General features: G+C 39.6%; 1 protein-coding gene across 12 annotated transcripts in view; it reads right to left on the bottom strand.

Moving 5' to 3' along the window:
• Positions 1-1,752: 1,752 nt before the first annotated feature.
• Positions 1,753-26,165, bottom strand: part of RAPGEF6 (Rap guanine nucleotide exchange factor 6) — a 180,465-nt gene continuing 156,052 nt past the window's right edge. For 6 of the 12 annotated variants that reach the window (XM_033096371.1, XM_033096364.1, XM_033096365.1 and 3 more), the window contains 7 exons: positions 23,349-23,569; positions 18,340-18,531; positions 15,776-15,910; positions 10,100-10,328; positions 8,026-8,528; positions 5,783-6,097; positions 1,753-5,147 (listed from right to left, as the gene is read on the bottom strand). In XM_033096371.1, the coding sequence (XP_032952262.1) occupies positions 5,122-5,147; positions 5,783-6,097; positions 8,026-8,528; positions 10,100-10,328; positions 15,776-15,910; positions 18,340-18,531; positions 23,349-23,569 (1,621 nt within the window). In that variant the 3' untranslated portion in view covers positions 1,753-5,121. Of the gene's footprint in view, positions 5,148-5,782; positions 6,098-8,025; positions 8,529-10,099; positions 10,329-12,091; positions 12,738-14,066; positions 14,363-15,775; positions 15,911-18,339; positions 18,532-23,348; positions 23,570-26,165 lie in introns of those variants that run through there. The other 6 variants (XM_033096366.1, XM_033096367.1, XM_033096363.1 and 3 more) reach the window with 4 other exon arrangements.

Here is a 26,165-nt window from a genome sequence, read left to right on the forward strand (position 1 = left end):
CGCTTCTGCCTGGAGGAAACTTCCAGGCCGTGATGGGAGGGAGGGGAAACCCAGGCAGAGCTCAGCAGTGGTCCAGAGCTGAAGAGACAGAGGTGGGAGCCCAGAGAGGTGGAAGTGGCTAGGGTTCAATGTTTCATGAACTTCCAGAAAGCAGACAAAGAGGGAACAATTTCCAGGTCATTCCATGAATCCAGTTTAACATTAATACCAAAACCTAACAAAGGTGCTACAAGAAAGGGAAATTATAGACTATGTCTCTCAAACACGGATGTAAAAATCCTAAACATCACAAAATAAATCTGGAGATACATAAAAATAACGTATCACGACCAAGTGGGGTTTATACTAGCAAAGTAGAAAGTGAAATGGGGGAGCAGGACTAGATGGGAGGCAGTTAACATTAGAAAATATATCAATTAATTCACTACAGAAACAGACAAAAGAACAATAGTTCTATCATCTCAATAGATTCAAGAAATGCATTTGACAAAATTCAACACCATAAGTCCATTGAGCAAACTACAAGTAAAGAGGAACATCCTTAAATTCATAAAGAATACCTACAAAAATCCTACAGCAATCATGATGCTACCTGGTGAAATCTGAAAGCATCCCCCCGAGATCAGGAACAAAGAAAGAATTCCACCCTGTCCACTTCCATTCAGCACTGTCCTGGCATTTTCATCTGTGCAGTAAGTCAGGAAATGAAATGCAGAATGACTAGAAATAAAAAAAGTAATTATGAGCAGCTGATGAGCGTATATAGAAAAATCCAAAAGAATCTACAAACTGAGAATAAATGGACAAGATTGCTAAATACCAGGTGACTATAAAACAATTGTATTTCAATATTCCAGCAACAAATAAAAGACCTAAAAAGACATTTCACAAAAGAGCATCCAAATGGCCAATATGTATTTGAAAAGACGCTTCGTATTATTAGTCATTATGGAAATTCAAATGAAAATCAAATACCGGGACATACTCACCAGACTGAAATGAGGAAAATGAAAAACATCAAGTTGGGCAGGTGCCAGGCGCGCCTCCTGTGAGTACCTGGAAAACCGACAGGCGGCTTAGCCTGCTGGAGCAGGCCTCTGCGAGGGCCAGTCTCTCTCTCCCTTTATCAAATGTTTCTGCAGGGTAGTGAGAGGTGGGGTGCCCGGGACCACCACATCAAAGGATGATTGCCGGTTCTGAGTCCTCAACGTCAAATATAGTAATGTGTATTGGCTTCCTAGGGCTGCTGTAACAAATTCCCAACCACTAGGGGACTTGATAGAACAGGCCAGAAGTCCAACACCTGGGTGTTGGCAGGCGGCACTTCAGATCCTCTGGAGGCTCTAGGGAAGGATCCCGTCTCTTCTAGGTCGCGTGGCTGTGAGCATCCTTCGCTGGTGGCTGCAGACTGTCTTCACATGATCTTCTCCTCTGTGTTCCCTTCTGGTGATGCCCTGAAGTGTGTCATGTGCCTGAGACACTGACAGCGTTGCAGAGTCCCCGTATGAGTCGGCCTGGGACAGTCTGAGACTCAGAACAGCCCCAGTGGGGTTTAAGGCACTGTCAGCACGTTTGTAATCAAACACACAATATCTAGGTGTTTTACAGACACTATAAAGTGCACCGTAAACTGGACCATTCCAGTTTCTCTGGAGACTTACAAAGTAAGGCTTTCACACCAACGTGGGTCCCACACTGGCCCTCTCGAGTGGCAGGGTATAATTATTTTATCTGCTGCCATACATTTGCAATAAAGTGCAGAGAAGGTTAATGTAGATTCTTTATTGATTTCACCAATGTATTAGTAGATATGATAACAATAAATGGTACTTTTACATTCTCTTAACCAAAAATATAACAAATATTTACATTCAGTAAAAATACAAAAAGCATACAGAGGCACTGTCTTTCTAAAAGACATAAGTTTCAGAGGTATCAAAAAATAGGAGACAAACATTGCTTGTTACAGGAGACTTTACAATCACTGAATTGTGCAGTATAATTGCTATTTGATTATTACGACTGGGCAGCTTTGTTTTTGTCTTTTGCTGATAACCTCACCTGTTTCAATTTTAAAAGACTGAGTACAGCTGCATTCTGTGTATCAAAAATAAAAAAGCCTTAAAAAAGCACAACGAAAGCTAAAGATAAACTGGGGTTCCAGTTTAAATTTGAAAATGTCCCGTGACACTTTCTGAAGACTTCGCCCTTTGTTCGAGCCTGTAAGGTAATTCTAAAGGGTTACATCTACTTTAGTATCACATTTTAGAAACTTAAAATATATCAGAATAATAATCATTATTTTAAGCATATATGGAAACTCTTTCTCCCTTTGTTTCCGTTGGGGAGAGAACACTTTATGGAAATTAAGTTTTGGAAATCCCCATGATTACTGCCTCGTTTCCAGCCTGCAGCGATTCTCGAGGAGGTTATACAGATGAAGACACATAATGTGACTCGTCACCCTCATGAAAAACCACTTAAGGCTTTTTCTCCCCAAAGATCGTATGGAAAGTTATCACTTGGAGGAAGTAAGGATCTATTAATTACAACAAACTTTTATGCACATATGCATCAGATTTACTATATCTGCAAATTTTCATTATGAAGAGTTTTGTTGAAACTTATTTGGCAAAAGTTTGCACGGAGCATTTACTGTTTCAATAGTCCTGCAGATTGAGAGCTGTGGTGGGATGAGGGCACCAGTCTCTTCATTAAAGTTACACGTTTGTAAAACACAAGCAAAAACAAATGGGGATTTAGAATTGGATCAAGGTTAAGGCTGCTCTTATTCTAGTCACGTGGCAGAGAATGCAGGAATGTACCCTAAATTAAAATATAAAAATTAAAACTCCATGATTTTCTAAGGGATACGTACATATCAAACTACAAAGCACTTGGCTTTAGTTCCTGATCAATGTGATCAGCTGATCCAAATACTCACAGTTCAAGCTAGATGAAACAAAGGCAGCTACAAGGTGGCAAGTTCAAAACCACAAGCCTCCAACTCTCTGTGCAGGGTATTACTGATGCCACTAAGGATAAAGGTGGGTAAGGCTCCCATTTGGTTTGAAAGACCAACTAAATAAACAGACACTGTGCAAACAGCATTTTTCTGGGGTAATGGATATAAAATGGTGAAAATAAAACACCAAACTTGATAAATAGATGGGTTATAGCAAAAATCTCTTTCACTTTGTTTGGCTTTGGACATGAGAACAATATTGTGTAAATCAGTAAAGGAAAAATTTCTGATCAGAGGACCGTTGTTTATAGGTCAAATCACTCCAGTGTGACTTTCAAACCAGGATTTTTGATCCGGGCTGCTTTCCATTTCAATGGACCAAGGAAGCTATGGAGCCAACTAGTCTCATTCTAACACACAGGGGGCTCATTTCTAAGGTTTAAGTTCCAGGTCAACGTGTTTTTTTTGCCCAGGGGAATTTTTCAGATATGCTATTTTTCCTCAAATGAAGAGGCAATCACATTGATGGAAAACATGGATTACTGCCATTTACCTCTTGGAACTCATTTATGATTTTAAAATGAAGGGGATAGGCAGGAAGACAGAGAGAGGGACGACATAGCTGAGGAAAAAATGACAATTCTTGAAAAGTACATCATGAATCAACTAAATGCTATACATTTACCCGGGGCAAAGACTCAGAAGTAAACCCATCTGGGCTCCACGAGGACCTGGGTAGTGCACTTTAATGGCTTCGGCTTTTTTTTTGGTAATCACAGAAGTCTATTAAGCTCTCATTTGCCTTTACACTAAAAACAAATTAAAAAATTAAAACTTAAGATATAGAAAACATTACATTTAATTTGTAAAAATGTGGACAGTCTAGCTTGTCCACTCAACAGTCACTGAGACTTTAATTAAATACCTAAGAGTTCCATGCCCAACAGGCTGTTACAAAATATATCTCCTTCCTCTCAAGGACTAAACTGAGAACCAAGAGATAATCACTTTCATAATTCTTGCTCTCTTTCCCCCACAAAAATTTTGACCAATTACATACCTTGGTGAGCTCATGAGCTTTACTGCAGGCAGCTGGGAGCTGCAAGGTTTATCAAGATCAGTCTGACGCTTGTGACATGGGGAGGGGAGGTAGCAGAACACTGCATAAAGCTAAGTCCATCTTCATGACTACACCACCAATGATTAAACTTCCTTTAAAAAACAACTCCATATTTGAATTGAGAAAAATCTTCGTTTTGGGTTTCTACTCTCTAGAACCCATTCTCTACTAGATTTATACTTTTAGTTACAGTTAGATGTAGTACGACCTTCACTTCAGAGAGAACTGGCGCACGTGTTACGTAACATAAAAATTTCATTCTTTGGAAATTAGGGTTGCCACCCACCCCACCCCACCATAGCCCCCTCCCTTTCCCAAAGGACAGAGAAACCCTGTGGTAGCCTCACTGGCCTTCCAAGTCGGGACCAGCAGACGAAAGCACTTCCCTCCCAACACCTCGACTGCAGAGGGCTTCCGATCCACTCCTACCAAGGCCTGCACTGCACAGGTGCTCCAGGTGGTTATGTTTCTGCAGGGATGAAGCGAGTCATCCTGCAGAGATGACTTCTGTTTGGTGTGATTAGAGACAGGTTTATGGCCTCAAACATAACCACCGGCTAAACGAGCTCCCAAATACAAACAAAACCACACAACTCCCAATAAGTTACTTCTCAAATACAGAAGGATATCCTTGGTACTGCAGGCATTTTGAATTTGTCCGTTAGCCCAAGCAATGGCTTGGAACGAGTACTGCCACTACTACCTTAAAAATAACTTGTTAAAGGAAAATCTATAGTGATATACATGGGAGGACTCTGAGTTTGGATTTGTTCTAGTAACTGTGGTCCCAAGGCAGGTGTGGTGTGCAAAGTGAAGACTGGTATCCAGGCACAACATTCACAGCGGAGGAAGCTAGGCCTCTGCAGGGATGAGTGAGAGGAAGCAGAGCAGGGCTACCGCAGCGCTGAGTACCGGGGGCGAGACCTCGGGGGCAGCAGCAGCGGCAGGCTGGTGGCTGGCAATGGCCCAGTCACAAGGGGTCCTGCCCCCTCCGTCCTGTGTGACTTCCCACAGACGTCAGGTGCTCCTCCACAGGCTAGACTGCTGAAACCTGCTCATTTTCTGAAAATAATAAAAACACAATTACGTGGCAGACCAACATATTAATGAAGATCAACTAACAATCTAGTCATCTGTTTACAAAATTAGTCAGTTTCAACAGATACCCTCTCAAATATCCCATTCAGGTCCAGGTTTTCTTGTTATGACATTTATGAGTTCTGATCACACTGAAAGCTGACGGTAAATTGGAATTTCATAAAAGAATAAAATTCCATTTATTTTTAATAAAGCAAACCACAGCTGTGAAGTCAGTGAAGGGTTTTGCTAGTAAGAGGAACTATATTAACAGCATGATTTCAGATGATTTTGCATTTTGATACCTGCAGTGTCAAGTTTCCATGCATTAATGGAAGACACGACCCCACTGATGTCACATGCCTCCTCTCAAAATTATCCTATCAGACTGAGGTGCTATCAATCAAGTACAAGAAGAGCCCATGTGGGGTGGAGAAGGGGACTGCACACAGAAACAACACTCTGCTCTCTCCACCACCATACTGAGGGATTTTTTTTTAAACAGAGATTTCGGAGGCATTTAAAGAAAACATTACTGATTAGGTAAAATACCAGCGTAAAGACCATTTAACATGTTCAGCAATTCATTTCAGAGCCATTAAAGTAGTTTGTCAACATACCATCTGCTTCGCTATCTGCGTCTGTCACGTCTGCTAGTTTGGGATGGGACGGCTGCAAATGGTGCCTCTGAGGCTGAGTTACAGTCTTCGATGGAACACAGGCCATGGGGCTGTTCCCGAGAGAAGCTGGCGGCGGTCTAGAGAGGCCATGAGGCATGAGCTTTGACCTCTGCACTGCCACACTGTAATCTGGAGGCTTTAGGTGGAGGTGGGGTCCTTCCTTTAGGTCTGCTAAAGAAATCCCCATGTATCCTGGAGGAGTGGGCGGAGGTTCCCTATACCTATCCTCCTTCTTGGGTGAGGTGACACAGTACACTGGCGTGAAAAACAAGCAGTGCAAATGTTAATGGAAAATATAAGAAATGAAAAAGAAAACATACTGAAACTTATTACAATGACAAAATAGAATGTAAAAACAGACAAAATGAATATATTCGAATATAATGACAGCAGATTTACAACATTAAAAAATCTTAATAAACTTAATATTTAAACTTGTTTTTAAAATATATAAATTACGCTAGGTTTTATAAACATTAAACAGAATGTGACAGAGTTAAAGGAGATGACACTGATGAAAAGCTTCATTCTGCAGTTCAGGCCTCACGTCACACAAGCGTCTGGGACACTCCCAAGGAACACCTGCCCCGGACGACTGAGGCGGAAACACTTAAGATCTATCCTCTATTGACTGGATTTTCATGGACACGACTTCTGGGCCTCATTTAAGGCCTCTCCCTGAGACATGACCCACTGCTGTATGACACTCCTCGGTGGGCTAAGTTGTCAGTTCATAACTTTCCTGGTAGAGAGGAGCTAACTCCTTTGAGAACCTTAGTTCTTAAAACTCCTTTAAGAACCTCTGCTCAGTGACTAAGTGAAGAGGAAAAAAACATGATTTTAGGAAATCCATGTGGACATTAAAAATAATGGTGACTTAAATTCTTTTCCCTGAGGTTGTAAACCCTGGGGCTAAGGCAAAGCTTCAAAAAGCATCAGAAATAGGTTAGATAAAGAGGGAAGTTCCAGGAGATTAAGACCAAATTACAGGACCAACAGAACAATGGCCCTGAATATCTTGATCATGTGACTTTTAAACACAAACACTACCTATATACAAGGAGAATAAATTAAAAAGGACAATTAAGTAATTCTATTAATTCTCCTTTTAGAGAATCAAGCTTGTCCATACTGAAATTTCTAGAATTGTACCAGAAAAATTTGCATATAGCATCAAGGTCAGAAAGGATTTCCAATCCCATCTGTGGAGATGGGATGAGGAGAGGATGGACAGGCTGTCAAGAAAAGTAAGACAAGAATGAAGAATATAAGTGATTTGCCCAGTCATCTAGAAGTGAAAGAAATAAAAGATTTTTAAAAACCTACTTTCCCAAATGAACAAGTTATACCCTTGCACACACATGCTCATAAATCCATACAGTGGTTATCCTTAATAAAAAATCCTTGGAAAAACTGAATGAGCCAAAAACCGACTCCATAATGCAATCTGACAAGTAAGAAACAAATGTGCCATAGACGTGCTATAAAAATCAGCACATCTGTCTTTCACATTTTTAGTAATTTCAACTGACATCATGATTATTCTATAAAGTTGATTAGGATAATATTGATATAAAGTAGTCATTCCACATAAATAGAAAAGCAAGGGCTATCATATCCAAGTATTTATGTAATTCAAGGAAGAAATGAAAAATGTTTTTGATGGCTTAAATACTAAAAGAATAACCAAGAAAGCTGAGTGTGGTTAGAGTGGAATCCACACCCAGAATGTGCTCCAGGAGAGTATACGGAAAAATACTTTGGCCTTCCTTATCCCATTTCTTCTTACTTTACTACCTGAAAGTGACATCAAAGTTTCTACCATGTGTGCACAGAAACTGTGGTCTAAACAATTTATGAGGTGACAAAGAGGACAATCCCTTTATCACTACTGCAACATGCCCCCATGAAAACAAAAAGATCTCAAAAACAAAACAAAACGAACAAACTGTCCCCTTAGTATCTTCATACCAGTATTTTCATTTTAATGGGCTTAAATACTTGTCCCAAAGCCCTTCAGAAATCATGAAATTTTTGAAAATAGGTTGTTTGCAGAGGGAAGAAAGAGGTTGGAGAGAACGGATTTTTTTCAAGAATAAAATTCTAGACTACGATGTCTCAATGCCACTTTTTACCACTTAATCTCTAAATGCCACAGACACAACAAAGACCCGGGAACTTACCAATCAAGCCCTTCTCTGTACTGGAAGTAACAGTTTTGTAAACTGGGTCAGTCCCATCCTTGGCGTCCGAACCTTCGGATGACTCGGCTGGGCCGCTCTCCAACACTCTCCGCTTAACTGTCCCGTAGTTTGGTTCGTACGAGTCAGATAGAGAACTGGAGGAGGCCCAACTCTGTCTCACTGGATCAGTCTCCAGGCTGCCTTTGCACGGACCACAAGTTCTAGAGCAGCCCTTAGGGCAGGAGTAGGGCTCACAGTCAGGGGGCTCGACTTCGGCAATGGGGCCGTCCAAATGGGTATGTCGGTACGAGTTCAAAAAATCCCAGCCTTTTGGGTTTGGAAGGCTTTGGAAGTTGTCATGGGAGCTGCTTGAACAGGAAGTCCAACTTCCACGACCACTATCAGCTGCTTCTATAATGACGTGCTCATGAGAAATCTCCTCATTGCTCACAGATGATGTGACAGGTAAATTCTTGATTAGAGATGGCTTTGAGAAAGTCCATCTAGAATTGAAGACACACAATTAAAAGTAATTTACTGGCTCACTGGAAAAACTTTCTTCGGTCCACTGCAAGTACTGCAAGAGACTACAGAACATGCATCACAAGTGTTCATGCCAAAATAACCTTGTCGGAAAAAAAAATGACCCTATAAGCAATGACGACTAAACTTCTATTGGCATTAATGTTAATACTTAGCTAAAAACATACACTGAAGAAACTCAAATACTTAGCAAGGTTTCTTCAGAATTTTTCCTGAATTGATTTTAAACGAGAATGAAAGATGAGGTTTGAAATGAATAAAATTAAGTATACATATTCATTCTTGGTAAAACATAATGCTAGACTCTCTCCATTCATGCAGAATTAAGAATTCTCAACTACAGGAACGTACCTCTGAGGTTAGCCTAGTTTTCAGTGTACCTAGTACAATGCCAAGTAAATAGCAACTTTCCCAACTATCTACTAATAAATGAATTCTATCATTTATAGCAGGGGTCCCCAGACTAAGGCTCAAGGGCCAATTCTAGCCAACAGCCTCATTTTGTATGGTCTGGAGCGAAGCATGGTTTTCACATTTTAAAGGGTTTAAACAAAACAAAATACTCCCAAGAATATGAGACAGAGATCATATGCAGCCTGAAAAACCTAAAATTTACTATCTAGTCCTTCAGCTCCCTGGCCCCCTAAAAAAGAAGTTTGTGAACCCTTAATTTATAGTATAAAGCAGGGATCAGCAAATTAGAGCCCGTGGCCAAATCCAGGCCCCTGCCAGTTTTTGTAAATAAAGTTTTATTGGGACACAACTTGCCCATTTGTTTATATATTCCCTAAGGCTGTTGCGGCAAAACAACAAGGTTGAGCAGTTGCAACCGAGACCTCATGGTCTGCAAGGCCTAAAATATTTACTATCTAAGTTTCACAGAAAAAGTTTGCTGTCCCCTGGTCTAGAGAATCCTAGTTTTTACAAATATGATAATACTTTACTGTATCTTAAACTTTTCATATAAAAGTATACCAGATTTGCCAATATTTATCAGTTTGGAATCAACTTTCTCAATGCTTTCTCAAAGATTTCCATTTTGCTCGACTCTACAAAGAAATTTAGAGTTAACATTTTTTTAAAAATTGATTTTGCTAGCTGGTAATTTTTACTCCCCAAATTGTATTTTCAGAGACTGGATCGAAGAGTGGCCCTCCCCTCCCACCTGTCTACACGTGTACAGCACTGGAGCTACTTCTCATTACACAATCTTTCTGAACAATCTCTCACCTAACAGCCAGAATGCAAGAACCACCTCCCCCATATCAGTAGCAACTTCCCTTTGAGTTCTTACTCATTGAAACGACATGTGACAGACAGTTTCATCAGTTCAGTAACTTAAAAAATGAGCACCCATTTCAAAATAGTACGTGTTTGCATGTTCAGTGTAGATAATCTATGCTTGGCCTTCACGTTTGTTTAAAGATCCCCTTGCAACTACCCCACAGAGTGTAGGGTTACGTAGGGGAGCAATGCTGGCAGCGGCCACTCAGCTGGGGTTTGTGGTATGCACACAGGTAAGGATGTTTACCCCGGGCCAAGCTGACTCTGGTCTCCTGCCCCTGAGGAGTGCTCTGTCTTTTCCAGTACCCCGGTGGGTTCAGGGACCATGACAGCCTGGGAGGAACACCGGTCGTCCTGCAGAGCTGCAGACATGGAGTCCACAGAACAATTGCTCACAATGCTGGACCGTGAAGAAATCTCACTGTGGCTGGAGTCAGATAAGTTGTCAGATTTAGCTGATGGTATAAGTGTGTAACCTGAGTGAGAGAAGACAAGTGATCAACATATAACACAAGGACTCAGGTGGGGGACTCAATCAGGGAGAGGACATTCCCTCTTTCACTTACCTACCCATACCAATTCAACTCCAAGTTCAAGAACCAGAAAAGTCAGAGTCCAGTATTACTGAGAAAACTAGCCCAAAGGTCTATCTGAGGTCTATCTACCCCAGGTTCTCACACAACTACAACCATTTAATAAAACAAGAAGGCATTAGGAATACTACAAAACATTAAAAAGCAGACATCTTGAATTTCTCAACTTCTTTTTATCCCTATGTCTCCTACTTTGATTAACATTAAGTATTTCATGGCCTGACCTGATTGTCCAAAATACCACCTAGAGGTAGGGGTGGGAGAGGGGAGTTGGACGCAAGGGAAAGAATTATATTTTTGCTTTTTCAAACTATATATACTTACCCCAGATATTCTGCTTATGTCACCTAAGAAGTTTTGCCCCCAGTTCAAAGCCACTGTTTTAGTGTTTTTAAATAAAAGGTTTTAAATTTGAATTTACTCTTATACCTAGTGTTTTTCTTCACCAACTTTGCAGAATATTGAACAGCTGAACTGACATAAGAATGTGTCATAAAACAACCCAGCAGCTAGCTGTTTTAAATTGTTCTATGACTTACTGCACAGGAGATATAGGTACAGAGAGATTTTCTTTTGCATCTTTGGAATAAAGGGGTGGAGGTGGAATGATGTGGAAGGATCCAAAAACAAATCTGCAGCATAATAGTTAAATGCACGTGAGCTGATACTGGTAATTGTTAGAAAAGTAACCAAACTTCTTTTGCCTAGAAATAAAACAAAATCCCATAGTAATCCCAGCAAGGAGGAGACCACATAGAAGCAATTATCTTCTTGTTCATTGGGAGAATGTGGTTCAATAGGTACATGCCTTTTGGTTCAGTCCCTAGAAACCTCAAGAACTATACAGGACTTATACTAGCATATAACTCAAGTCATTAAAGAAAAAAATTTGTTGGACAATAACCTTATTAAGTAGTTGAACTATTTCAGAGAGACAAATTAAGACCCAGAAAATGTGTGATTTCTATGTGGCTAAGGGACTAGGCGCGAGACAAGCCCATCTCTTGACTGCTAACCCAGTACTCTGATCTTGGGGTCACTACTATTTCTCAGTGCCCTTCTGTAATTAATTGGTCAATTTCAAGAGAACCAAGAAAATGCATGGGGCAAATAAATTAAAAATGAATTGAATCTGAAAATTCTCAAAAGAAAAAATACCATTGCTCTTTTATCCTAAAGGACAGACTTGCTTTACTGTTTTAAAAATAATTTCATCCTTATGTCTGTTAGATCAATATTTTGTAAATACAACCAATTCTAACACTCAGCTGGAAAGCTGATTAAAATACACATTCTTGGGCCCATTTCTGGTAATTCAAATTTACAAGGTCTATGGTGGGACACAGTAGTTGTATTTTTTAACAAGTTTCCCAGATGATTTTGAACCTGCTATGTTAGACTACCTCCTCTCCTCCACAGGTGCAGTAATACGGTAGTGATAAAATTCTCTGAGGCAAAGGTTCTGATCAGATTGTTATTGGGGGTTTTAATGTGAACGTAAATACCGGTTCCTAAAAAGCCTCCTCCACTTATTTCATTCACAGACCCAGCTGCTAGCAGTAGGAAATAAAGCCAACTACAAAACAAGAACATAACGTTTACTAACATTAATTAGTAAAATAACAGATGTAAAAACAAGGCACTTTAAATCAATAGGACTTTGTTGCTGGAGGACCCGTAACACTAATCATAAAATACTTATAAACAGCATTTTACTAAGTTGTCTGCCTCAGCTTTGACAAGTAACTTAAGCTACATTTACATTAATAAATAAAAACAAATTAACACTAAAGTTAAGTAAAGAACTTCATCAGAGTGTCTTCCTCCTTTTAGACTTGAATCGCGTATAGAAGCAGTTTAAAGTGTTACTGTTGCCTCGGCTATTTGAATTGAAGATGTCACTCCCTTTCTCATCTTTGATGTTGCTTCCAACACCCTTCACTTTCTCACAGCTTTCTGTGGCTTGATTGTGATCTGCGTCCTCTTTTTTGCTGTTGACTAGTCTCTCCCTTGAAAGAGTTCTTTCCCTAAATCTTCTAAACGGGGATGTCATTCTTTTTCTGGCTGTGTTCTCAGAACTTGTCCTGTCTCTATTCTCCTCAGTGGCCTTCTTGGTTCTGTCTGGTCTGTTGGCTGTGCTCCTGGTAATTTGAAGGATTTTCTTTTGCAAGTAAACCCCACCTATGCTGGGGCAGCTGTGGCCACTGATGTTGGTGCTGGGCTCACGGGGAGGGGCTGAGGTAGACCCTGTGAGGTGCAGCAGGATGCTGGGATCAGATATGACACTGCCAACTGGAGGGAGAGATGCAAAAACCCTGTCATGCTCAATTACTTCTGTCCAATTAATCACAATCAGCCTAGTTTATATAACATTTCACTATGAAAAAACTCTAATATCTTAACAATATCTGAAAAACTGCAATCTAGCAACATATACTTGAATGCATGGAGAGTCTATGATGCAGCATAAACATAGCAGTCGTTGCGAAACAGAACACAGGAGAAAGATTACCTCAATCAGAACAAGCTGGTAATAAAAAAACTGCTAAATGGAAGCCAAGCTAGTAAAATCACAAGCAAAAATACGACAAGAGTAGTTCTCAAAAGTAACTATCTGTAGAATTTTCAGGCAGGTTCTACTTAGAAAAAGCTTAGTAAAAATCAGATAGGACATATAAATAGTATATACAATAAATGTATTTATAAAGCACAATTTCGGATCCCCTTGTATCTCCAAGGTGGAGAGGTTGCCTCCATTACACACAGGGGAAGATAAAGATTAAGGCCTCTTGACTTCTCACTTCTTAAAAGTTCTTACTTGTTTAGGGTGTGGGGATGGGTGAAAAGGTGAAGGGGAACATAGTCAATAATATTGTGATAAGTTTGCACGGTGACGGATGGCGACTAGACTTGGTGATCACATTCTAAGGTATATAAACGTCAGATCACTATATCGTACACCTAAAACTAATACACTCTGTATACCAACTATACTTAAATGAAATATAAAAAAAGAAAAAGTTCTTATTTAAATTCTCCTTGTGAAAAACATGAAAATAGGCTTATATTCTTAATTGTTAGAACACAAAGCTAATTCCAAAGTTTAGCAAGAACTAGGAAAAGATCCTAACAACGCACTCTTTTTTTTTAAACGATTTTATTGGGGAAGGGGAACAAGATTTTATTGGGGAACAGTGTGTACTTCCAGGACTTTTTTCCAAGTCAAATTGTTGTCCTTTCAATCTTAGTTGTGGAGGGTGCCGTTCAGCTTCAAGTTGTTGTCCTTTCAGTCTTAGTTGTGGAGGACACAGCTCAGCTCCAGGTCCAGTTGCCGTTGCTAGTTGCAGGGGGCACAGCCCACCATCCCTTGCGGGAGTTGAGGAATTGAACCGGCAACCTTGTGGTTGAGAGGATGCGCTCCAACCAACAACTGAGCCATCCGGGAGCTCAGCGGCAGCTCAGCTCAAGGTGCCGTGTTCAATCTTAGTTGCAGGGGGCAGAGCCCAGCATCCCTGTGCGACTCGAGGAGTTGAACTGGCAACCTTGTGGGTGACAGCCCACTGGCCCATGTTGAGAATCGAACCAGCAGCCTTCGGAGTTAGGAGCTCTAACCGCCTGAGCCACCGGGCCGACCCCTAACAACACACTCTTAGTTTAGTGACATTTTTGTTCAATCATACTACTGGCAAACATCTGTTTATGGAAATAAATATAATATTCGGTTGGGGTTTTGAAAGAACATATGTAAGAACAACTGGAAATAGTTTTGAAGAAAAGAATTTCTAGAAATTTCTAAGACTTCTCAATATGACTACGACAGGCTCACAAATCTATAAGCACCATGGTCAGTTGTTGGCTACACACCACAGACACGCAGGAGAAAAGGCTTCTCTGTTCCAGGGCTGAGAATGGATTTTCTGTTGGGAATAAGAGCGACAGGGAAATTCCTGTTCCTAATACCTCTTCCCACAAGTCACTCAGGCATAAAACACCAAATCTGAATCAGCTGGTTTCCTTGTCTGTAATGGGGCCTCTGAACTGTCCCCAAAGGGGCAGGAGGCGCAATGGTTTTCTGAAGTGCGTCACGAGCATATAGGCGTGGTTCCCCGGGACAAACTGTGTGACTGGGCACTGTTCCCAGTCCCCACCCTGCACCCCAGAACGTGACAAGGAATACCCTGGACAGGACCACGAGGCAGAAGAGATGGAAGGGATCTGTGTGCCTCACAAAGTCACGTATGATAAGCATGTACAACGGGATCAGAAACTTGTGCTTTACAAACACACCTGCTGTATATACTATTCATTTGATTTTTACAAAGCTTTCTTACTAAAATCTGAATGAAAATTCTACTCAGTCTCAGCTATGTGGGGGAAGGGGGGTGGGGATCAAGTCAGTAATTTACTAAACACTTACCATGCATCAGGCTTTATGAAATCATATATGTATATGATTTCATTTAATTCATAAGGCCCCTAAAATGGGTGTCCCCTGCCCCCCCCCCCCCTTTACAGACAGGAAACCTGACCTTGTAAATCAGTTGCTTGTAGTAACACAGCTATAAGATGGGACATAGTCAGGATCCAAATCAGGTCTGACATCACGGTACCTCACTGCTGCCACATCAGTGGCAAAAATAAACAAGCGCCCTCCAAAGTGAGAGGACAGTTAGGACACGGGGCTGAGGACAGCTCCCTTCCTGCTGGAATTCATAAGCTTGTCTTCCCTCTGACCACGTGCCATCCACGTGAAAAGAAAAGCTTCAAGCTAAATTACAAAAGCATGTAAATGTAAACGAACAAGAGTGACCAGATTTTTTACCTCGAGAGGTTCTATGTAAGTATAAATGTGGAAATCATAAGGGTATAGGTTATTTTAAATCCTGATTAATAAAAAGGTAACACTCCATTACTAAAGAAAGGAATGCATCAATCTAAATATTTGTTTCTTTTCTTAAATCTTGTCATTGGTTAAAAACAATTTCTTGTAGAAATTCTTATTTTCAAATAGTCTACAGAAATGTTTCAACAACTGGAAATTTGAGTAGCATGAAAAATTTGCACAGAACCAAACAACTGGGACTTCTGCCTTCATTCTTATCTCTGCTTGTCCTGTAGAGAAGGACCACACTTTCACAGGAGTCCTAGCTACCTGACGCAGGATACCCAGAAGGCATCTGGATAATTCAATCCAAAACATGACAGTTCAAAAAGTATTAGGAGTTAGGCTTTTCTTCACACTTTGTATTATTACTATAGATTGAAACGCAAAATATGTGTCACAAAGTTGTTTGGTAAAACAAGAACCAGCTTAAACTGCTGTGTCTTACCTTTGCGAGGGGAACCTTGAGGAGATGCAGGAGGACTAGACTGTAAGGATGATGCCACAGAAATAGTGTCTTCTGCATGTTTCTTACCACTTATTTCTTCACTCGTTCCTAAAACTTTCTGAGGTAAACTTGTACCTAAAAATAAAACCAAAGAAATAAGCATCACTTCACAATTAAAATGTCTGTAGTTGCCTAAATTACTACATAACTGAAGCCATGATGCACAATGGCTAGTGTAGTCAATTGAAATGTGTAGATGACAAACGGGGACTAAATGACTGGGTGATGGCATACAGAGATTCTCACCTCTAGGTTATCTGTTCAAATCCAGCCAGTCAGCACAGACCAGATTATAACAGTTCTTTTCTGTTTGTTTTGTGGCATAAGGGAAACCGATTGAACAGTCTGAGGAGTGTCGCGCCCCCCACAACTGACACACTTGTAGGAAGTCTTAATAGAGAAGGTGTGGATTCAAACTCTTCCCTCCCCTCTAGGTGGCCTCTCCAAGTCAGGGCGAGGCATGTGGCAGGGGCAGTGTAGGGACGCTGGCACTGCCACTACCTGCGGTGCATCTGTGCTGTGGGTACACAGAAGAGGCTGCAGGGCTGCCAGTCCAGCCCTTTTCAAGAGCACTAAATTCACACTACAGGAGAGAAGTAGACAACAGAAAGAATCATGAATTCAGAGAAAAATAGTATGGAGTCCACTGGAAACATTCCTGCAAAGCTCTATCATTATTACTCTTGCCCAACGGCTGGTTCTGTTTAGCGTAGATCAAACTTAGCAATCCTGACATTTTTATATACATCTTCTCTAAGAAATGTCAAAGAGCTAGTGACACTGTTCTCAAGCAGTAAAGTGAGGCCTACCTTGACAAGGATCCTGCATCGTAATAAGCAGCCCTTTAATACTGAAAGAAATTTAAGTCACAGCATACTCACACTGCTTTTAATTGAGTTATTTTAATAAAATATATTTAGCATAGATATAACAGCCGTATTACAAGAGGGAAGGGCTACCTGGTAGAAGGAATACTGCATCTCGGGTGATGACACCCAAGCAAGAAACCAGAGCTAGACTCATCCCATTTCTCATTCCTACCAGCAAATTTATCAGCTTCACCAACTTTACATCCAATTCTCTTTTCATTTTCACAGCCACCAAACTTGTTCAGGCTCTGAGCAACTTCAGTTAATTGTTCCATCAGCCTTCCATTCGGGATCTTTCTCCAGACTCACTGCCCTACTATCGTCCTTCTCCAACATAAACTGACCATAATCTTCCCTTGCTTAAATCAAATCTCCTCGATAGCTCCCAGTGACAACTTTCCTTTAGCATGCTATTTTATAATTTCGGCATGCCTGTGACTTCACTTCGCTTCATGCTGGGTTGCTGTTTAGTACAGTGGTGAAAAGCCAGTTAGCCTGGGTTCAACTCCCAGCTACATCACTTACTGATAATGTGTAAGTTACTGACACCCTCTGTGCTTCCTCGGTAGAGTGAGAGGAGTTCCTATCACACAGAGTTCTTATGAAGATTAAATGAATGTAACATATAAAGTGAGCAAAGCACGTAGAACCGTCTGACACTCAGTAAATGCTCTGTAAGTGTTAGCTTTAATTATCATTGTCTCGACACTCTTCCTGAAGCTCTGTACTCAGAGGCAGCAAACGTCCTATAGCTCCTTGTAGTATCAAGTTTTTCCTCTGCTTGAAGTAACTTCTCTGGAATCCTTGCCTAATCACCTCGTTCCCAACCAACCTGTAAGACTCTGCTTAGGTGTTACCTCCCAAAAGCCGCCTCTGAAGCCCTCCTTACCTCACTGTGCCTGCTCTAAAAGCCTCCCCGCTTCGCTGCTTTCCATGTTCTGTACATACCCCTGGCATAACAGCAAACTCATTACACTGAAATCCCGTTTGTTGTGAGTTGTCTTATCACCAGACTGAAAATCTGGCAAAGGAGGGGGCATTTCTTTTCAACTTTGGATCTCAAAACAAAATCAAATTAAGTTCACATTTCACAAAGTTCTGTTGAATATGTCCTATATATAACGCATGGACTAAGTAATAATGCTATGAACCAAATCTAATCTGGATTCCCATCTGAAAGCTAAAATAGTGATACAGTTAAGACAACAAATAGAAGTAATTTTGCTATCTGTACGTTATATACTCTGCCTGCCCTTTCTTCTTGTCTCCCACCTAGGTTTTTAGAAGTGGCCATTAATGAAAAACCAACATACAGTCCCTTTTAGAATAAATAACTTCATTCTCACAGGTTGCATCCAATGCACCTTTCTTTGACTGCACTATGCCATTGGAACTCAAGTGTACGGCTGTTGGTTTTCAGTTGCTACAGGAATTCCAATGTCAGTATTTAAAATACGTATGCTGCCATCAAATATCTATAGGCAAAATGAAACATTTTCTGATTCAGGAGTGATGATTATATCATACAAACTACAGTAGCTGATCTCCTAAGCATTTACATTTGTAATTATTTTTCATTCTAACTACCCTGGCAATTTCAATGAAATGAATGTGACATTAACTGAAAATACTCACTCAATGTGGCAGGGTCTTTTGCTTGTCCCTTCTTCCTGATGGGGTGCAAATTAACAGCTGGCACTTGAAGCACCTGGCTTACTCTGTGAGGCTGATGCAAATGGGCTTTAGCTGTTTGGCCAGCTGACCTCATAGGCACTGGAGACATTTCTGATAATTTGGCTGATCTTTTCTCAGTTATAGTCTTGGTCACTAAAAGAAGAGAGTAAGAAACAAGTAATTCTGCACTTTGTTAGGCAAAGTTATCACCACTGACAATGATAAATGGTTGCATTATCCCAGACAAGAAAAAGCTAAGGGAGTTCATCACCAACATCACAAGAAATGTTAAAGGGACATTTTTAAGAAGAAAAATATGTATGATTAATAAAATGGCAGTAACTACATACCCATCAGCAATTACTTTAAATGTAAATAGATTAAATGCTCCTTAAGTGTAAACAGATTAAATGCTCCATTCACAAGACAAAGGGTGGCTGAATTGATAAGAAAACAAGACCCTTCATGTACTGCCTATAGAAGACCCACTTCAGATTGAAAGATACACATGGACCGAAAGTAAAGGGACGGAAAAGATATTTCATGAAAATGGAAACAAACAAAAAGGCTGGGGTAGCAATATTTGTATCAGACAAAATAGATTTTAAAACAAAGGCTATAACAAGAGACAAAGAATGACCCAGCAACTCCACTTCTGGGTTTTTATTCGAAGAAACCCAAAAACTAATTCAAAAAGACATATGCACCCCTATCTTCACTGCAGTATTATTTACAACAGCCAAGATATGGCAGCAACCTAAGTGTCCATCGATAGACAAATGGGTAAAGAAGAAGTGGTACATATATACAATGGAATATTACTCAGCTATAAAAAAGAACCAAATCTTGCCATTTGCGACAACACGGATAGACCTAGAAGGTACTGTAATAAGTGAAATAAGTCAGAGAAAGACAAATACCATATGATTTCGCTTATATGTGGAATCTAAAAAACAAAATAAGCATAACAGTAACAAACTCATAGATACAGAGAACATTTGATAGTTGTCCGATGGGATGGGGGTTGGGAGGCTGGGTAAAAAAGGAGAAGGGATTAAGAAGTACAAAATGGTACTCATAAAATCACAGGGATGCAAAGTATGGCATAGAGAATATAGTCAGTAACATTGCAATAACTATATATGGTGTCAAATGGGTACTGGACTTATTGGGGTGATCACTTCGTAAGGTATATAAATGTCTAATCACTATGTTGTACACCTGAAACTAATATATTGTTGTCAACTATAATTGAAAAAATAATTCCAAATAAATGGTTGCATTAAAACTACCCTTTAAAAAAAGATTAATTTTCCAAAAAATAACTTCACATAGTATCATAAAACGTTATCTCTAAAATATTTGTAGAAGTTGTTGATTTTACTTCATAAATACTTTTTGCATCCATTCACTTCATTAGGTCCGTCTCCACCATCACCCTGAAGGCCAATTTCACAGCCTCTCATCTATATTACTGTTATTTTCTTGTGGGACAGAGCCTGCCTCAGATTTGTACAAACAGCACAGTAGGACACCAGCTCCACCAAAACAGCTGCCAAGGGTCACAGCAGTCCTTCCGTCTTCACATCTGCAGACAGACCTCTACTCGGGACTTCGTTGGGCCTGGGAATCTTGGGAGCTGAGCTGCAGTGGGGTGTTGATTTCAGCCTCAGCCTTTGGCTGGCAAAGCCTGAGACCCTTGGTGATGCAGGCAAAAGCATGTTTTCTGAGCTTGGGGTGGACAGCATAGGTAAGTGAACTGAGCTTGTGGTGGCTGCCCTTTGGCATCTTGGGCTTGACCTCCCTGGACTTACGAGGGCCTTGACAGCCACGGCCCGTGCACTCATGGCCACGTAGTGTGGGCCTGCATCTTCTTCAGGACCTTCCTGTGTGCTCCTTGACAAGGTGGGTGTTCCTCAGGAACCTGGGGTCCACCCCTTAAGAGATTCGGATCTTTGTGATCAGGGTTTCTTGATGCCATTTTTGGGGACTGATTGTATGTGGCATGTTTCTTGGACTTTGGCCGTGTCTGCACCAAAGCCCACAGCTCCCAAAGCCCCTGGGACTGGCAGAACTAATGTCCTCTCTCTATATTGAAATACTCCCCTCACTGTGTTACTTCCAGTGCACCTTCAAGCCATTCTCATACAACAGCTGCGTGACTTTTCACATATGAAAACCTGGTATCACTTTCCTTCTCCAAGGAAAAAACCTTTAGATGAGCTGCCACTCCGCTCAGGATAAAGATCCAAATCCCTAAAACAGGCCTAATAGGTCCTGCATGATGATGTAGCATTGGCCTGATGTTAGCTTCCCTGAAACCCCACAGATCCTGTGTTTTATGTTCCTAAGGCATCCTGTATCTTTCCTTCACAGCACTGATAATTGTTTGTAAGAATACAATTATCTGTGTGATTAATCAATTAACGTCTCTCCCCCACCAGACTAACTAACACGAAACTAAAGACTGTCGTGTTCACTACTATCTCCCTATTTGTTCAGTTACTCAGAAAACACATGCTTAATAGGGATTTGTTGAATGAATGATTATTTCAACAGCCATACACAGGAATACCAGAGACATGGTTTGTGTTGTCACGCAGCTTAGCTTGTTGAGTTACTTAGGAAAAAATAATTTTGATGATCATTAAAGCAGAGTAGAGTACTTTAATAAATATATATACGGCTTTGAACTTTAAAATATGAATAAATTTTAAAGATTCTACACACCTTTTCAGTCTTTAGTTTCGACGTACCATTTTTACATGGCTGACATTATCCTTTTTGTTTAAATTAGTTTCAGGTGTACAAAACAATGTAATAGTTAGACATTTATACCTCTCACAAAGTGATAATCCCCCTCCCCCAATCTATTGCCCCTCTGACCGCATATATAGCTGTTACAATTCCACTGACTCTATTCCCTATGCTGTACTTTACATCCTGTGACTACATATATATCTAGATACATATATGTATCTATATCTACATATATCTACATATATATATATAAAATTATAGTTGACATTCATTATTATTCAGCTTCAGGTGTCCACTGCAGTTGTCAGGCACCCACACCGAGGCTGACACTATCCTTCATAGCCCACGTGTGGTGGGGAAACTTCCCAGATACCTTCCAAGTCTATATACATTGATTCTTTTTAATGGCCATATACCATTCCTCAAATTGAGAAGGAAAGAGTGTGCCTAGGTATTCTCTAGTATTTCAGTATCTGTGGGATTTCTTTTTCACTGTAACAACATCTTTGTGTTAGCAGTTTTTTTGGTGCATTATCTCATTGGAATACAATCCCAGTATTGTAACCTCACAGACAGGTTACTGTGAGGAGTAAATGACACTATTTATAAAGTGCTTAGCATGGTTGCGGCATACAGAAAGCTCTCATTAGCTTTTATTATTTTATCTGTTTCTCCTAATTTGATAGGTTTAATGTAGAAAGATCACAGGATAAAACAAATTCCAAACCCTTTCTTGAGTTTTACATTTGGGAAAACAGATCTTGGATGAGGAGAACCTTGCTCAAATGGTAATAAATGAGACTCAAGTTGTATCTCCATCTTTCATAGGTGTTCTTTCCATCACACTCCAGAAGAGTTCCAGATACTGTTTTTGTAACATTTACTGAATAGCTCATTACTCTATTTATCTATCCATCTATCTATCTATTTCAGGTGTACAAAATTACACAGTGATTAAACATTTACACACCTCACAAAGGTGTGTAACCCCAACAAGTCTACTCCCCACCTGACACCGTACATATCTATTACAATACCATTGACTATATTCCCTATGTACTTTATATCCCGTGACTATATTTTTAAATTATAGTTGACATTCACTATTTTATATTAGCTTCAGGTGTACAGTGTAGTGGTTAGACATTTACGTAATCTATAAAGTGATCCCCCAGATAGGTCTAATACCCATCTGACACAATACATAGTTTTTACAGTATTACTATGTTCTCCATGCTGTGTTTTACATCCCTGTGACTATTTTGTCCTTACCCTGTACTTTAAAATTCACTGTCATATTTAACATTTTTAAATCAGTATTTGGTTGTATTTCCACTTTCTCTTTTCTTCTCTGTTGACATATTTTTTTGATTACTATGCAAACACCATACTATTTATCAATCTCAGGGCCAACCTATGATGGTTATCATTTCCCCTATCAATTAGAAACACAGAAATAGAAAATTGGAACCTTCCCCATCCTATATTCTGTCAACATTTTATCAAGTTCTATGCTTCCTATTGGTATACACACACACACACACACACACACACACACACACACACACACCCATTCATTTATAGTTTAAGAATCGTCTTTATTTTGTTGTTCCAACAAATACAGTATATTTTACCATCCCTGAGTTCTCCTTTTACAACTCATGAATTCCTTGACCCAGACACACATGCATTCTGTTTTGTACTTAAAAAAAAAAAAGAAAAAAGAATCATTATTGAGAATAGGGTCTGTTTCCCCATATTTGTTATATGATAACAGTATCAGAATGCATCAAATTTTTCTTGTTTTACCTTATTTACTGACACCTATAATATACCTATTATCTGTGTTTTAATTAAATTTCTTTTATTTTCTAGTTGGTAAATATTATCTGTGAAATTTTTTTACCCTTAATTTAGGGATGGAAGTAAAAATGTTCTCCAGTACAAAGGCTCCAGTATAATGCTCCAGGTTTTACAAGACTTTATAATGCTTTTTAAAGAAGAATTACTTATCCCTCCATTTCTTGCATCAGTAATCCTCAAGAATGGATGGGATTCAGTATCTGCTTAATAGGAGAACATGATGCACGGGCTATGTCAGAAACCTTTTGTGAGTGACAATTTTCTTGGAACTTCAGTCTAATACTAGAGAAATCAATTTCTATTTTACTGTGCTACTTAGTGTCACATAAAAGAAAAGCTGTACTCACAGGTCCCATACGCAGGCTCCAACTGCAATGACATCATCTGGAACTTCTCCTCATCTGTCTCGACGTCCAGACTGGAGAGATACTGCTTCACCTTCCTTGCCATCTGGGCATCCTCATACAGCTTCTTAGCATTAAGCAGAGAGCTGCGTCGTGCCCTTTTTTTGTGAGCACCGCCCTGAACATCCAGCATGTTTGAGTTGGTGCTGCCTTGACTCAATGACCTGTAAGAAGATGGGAGATCAGAATAAGGGGCTGTAAAGATGAGAATTACGTATGCATGGCAGGTTGGAGATTAAAAGAATGTTGTTCTGTTAATGCTACTGCATGCTGATGTAAATGAGTTAAAAGATGAAGAGCATTAATGCAAAGTAATATGGCACATATGGCAATGTTCTAAGTTTTAAGATTTGGCACAGTGCAGAATTCAAAAGAACAATTCTCCCCTGAGCAACGAATTCCACCAGACTTATGTTTGTGCCTATGTAACCCATGTCTGCTAGCATCATATAGTGTGACCCTAAAGTGGATAATCAATGAATATGTTACAGGAGTCAAACAACCCAAATTCCCACTAAGATACAGTGACAAGTAAAAGCATTCCTGTGGCCCTGGCCCACCCTTACTCTGAATAAATGGCTACAGCCCAAGTCAGGCCAGGTTCATCCTCAGCAGACCTCTGCACCGGGCTCTTCTGCATGGGAGTTTCTAGAGCATATCTGCTTGCCTGTGCCACTGGACACACTACTGCCATCACCGGTTCCTGTCTACAGTAGGCCCAGCCTCTCAGTATGCTGACCAACATGGCCAGTAACCAGATTTTGGCCAAAATTCAGAGAGAACACCAATAAAAAAAACCAACAGGATTTATACTCAACCCAATGTAGTCAGAAATGAAATACAGAGCTACTCAATGCTTCACTCACACACGGAATGCTTAGGTAATATGTGGGTGCTACGACTGGGGAGCTGGGACCTGGACCTTCCTTCTGCAATGTCTCTGATGTGATGGAACTGCAAGCTGGGCAGAAATAACCACAATTCAAACAAGCTAGAGCTTCACTCAACTCTACTCTTTTTGGTAACCCCCTTCTATAGTGACTACATCTAGGAAAACAGGAAATGCAATGCTATTTGTCCTTTCTAACAAGACTAGCAAACACAAGGTTCTAAGATGATCTTTATTTTAAAGGCAGTTGCCACTTCAAAATAAAGGTATCTTTGGATTTTCTAAGTTAGCCTAATATTTACACAAAAATATTCTAAATATATCGACCACAGCCATACAACAATCTGTTCTTAGGTACTCATATACCCAGTTTAAAACAGATACTAAAATCTTAATGTTTTCATTGTAAATTAAGTGAAACAAAGCTTTAAAAGTTTTATGGTATTTTTTTTTCCTTTCAGAATTTTAAGATCTCTGAAATAGTGTCTTACATTTGCTGGCAACTTTCAATTGCTACTGGACAAGCAGAAACTATGACGTGGTCGTCACTGTTTACACATGCAGAAACTTCAAAACTTGCAGAACGGTTTAGAAGAAAATCCAAAAAATTACCCTTTTAACTTCCAGGAACCAAATGGTTATAAAGGTGGTAATGAATCTGACAAGTTCAACAACATTCCCAAAGCAGGCGTGAAAAGGACGCTAGCTGTAAGTATTTGCAAAGCCAGCCTCAGAGCCCAGCACCAGTAGCTTTTACTTCTTTTACTACTTATTTTAAGAAGTGTTGCATTACCAACACATTTGATGACACACAGGCAATATTGTCTGGGAAAAGAGAAACCCAGAAACTAATAACTAAAAGTGATTTAGAAGATCCATATTCTGAATATGAAGTTTTAGAAAGAACTAACCAATTTAATTTGCTTTCATTTTCCTTTTTATGAATGCAAAAGGGTGTTATGTAATAAAAATGCATACCTAAGTTTATATAACAGCTCTTTCATCAAGTATACGTTTAGTGGTACCTAAAATAATTGTGTGTCCAATAACTGATGTCTTAGATTCAAAGAAATGCTGCAAAATCAAGTCCCAAAATTTAGGAGCAAATTTTAATACAAACATTTAATAAATTTATCTTAGTTTATATTCAAAGAGAGTGACACACCACAAATCTAAGACATATAAAATTTCTAATAAATGAAAACACTGTGATAAATGACAACAAAATGTCTTCTACTTTAAAACCGAAAACGCTCTGATGTAAAAATTGAAATACTTAGTGTCTGCTAGCATCGTACAGTGCAAACCTAAAGCTGATAATTGGAGAATGTGTTCTATAAGTCACTCAAACACCCCAAATTCCCACTAAGATATAGTGACCATGTATTTTTCTTCGTAATAGTAATGTCAGGAATCAATTTCTATTTTCAGTGAGAAGGACCAGAAGAGACCAAGACATAAATGTGTAATAAAGAAGAAAACACATGAGAAACAAACAAGAAGGGAGGAAAAGGAAATTCAAGTTCACCAAGCTTCAACAGAAAACAAGACTACAAATAAGACAGGTTTCAAGTTAAAATAAGTGGCTCACAAAAAATCCTTACATGTAGTAAAAGTATCTAACTCCATTATTCACTAGAGTTTTAAAGTAATAAAATTCTTCTTAGGCAATCCCTTCATCCACAAAAACCATCTCTTTCTTCATCAAAAAAAAAAATTAAAGGATTATATAGATGATTTATAAGATCCTAAACATTCTATGATTCTAAATAGATATCTAGAGATGTATAAGCATAGATCGAACCTATTGGGACAACAAAAGGTGGCAGTTTTCTGATTTTATTACAATTTTAAGAGAGATACGGGAGTCT

This window comes from Rhinolophus ferrumequinum, chromosome 24 (assembly GCF_004115265.2).
Source record: "Rhinolophus ferrumequinum isolate MPI-CBG mRhiFer1 chromosome 24, mRhiFer1_v1.p, whole genome shotgun sequence".
In the NCBI taxonomy this organism is placed as follows: domain Eukaryota; kingdom Metazoa; phylum Chordata; class Mammalia; order Chiroptera; family Rhinolophidae; genus Rhinolophus; species Rhinolophus ferrumequinum.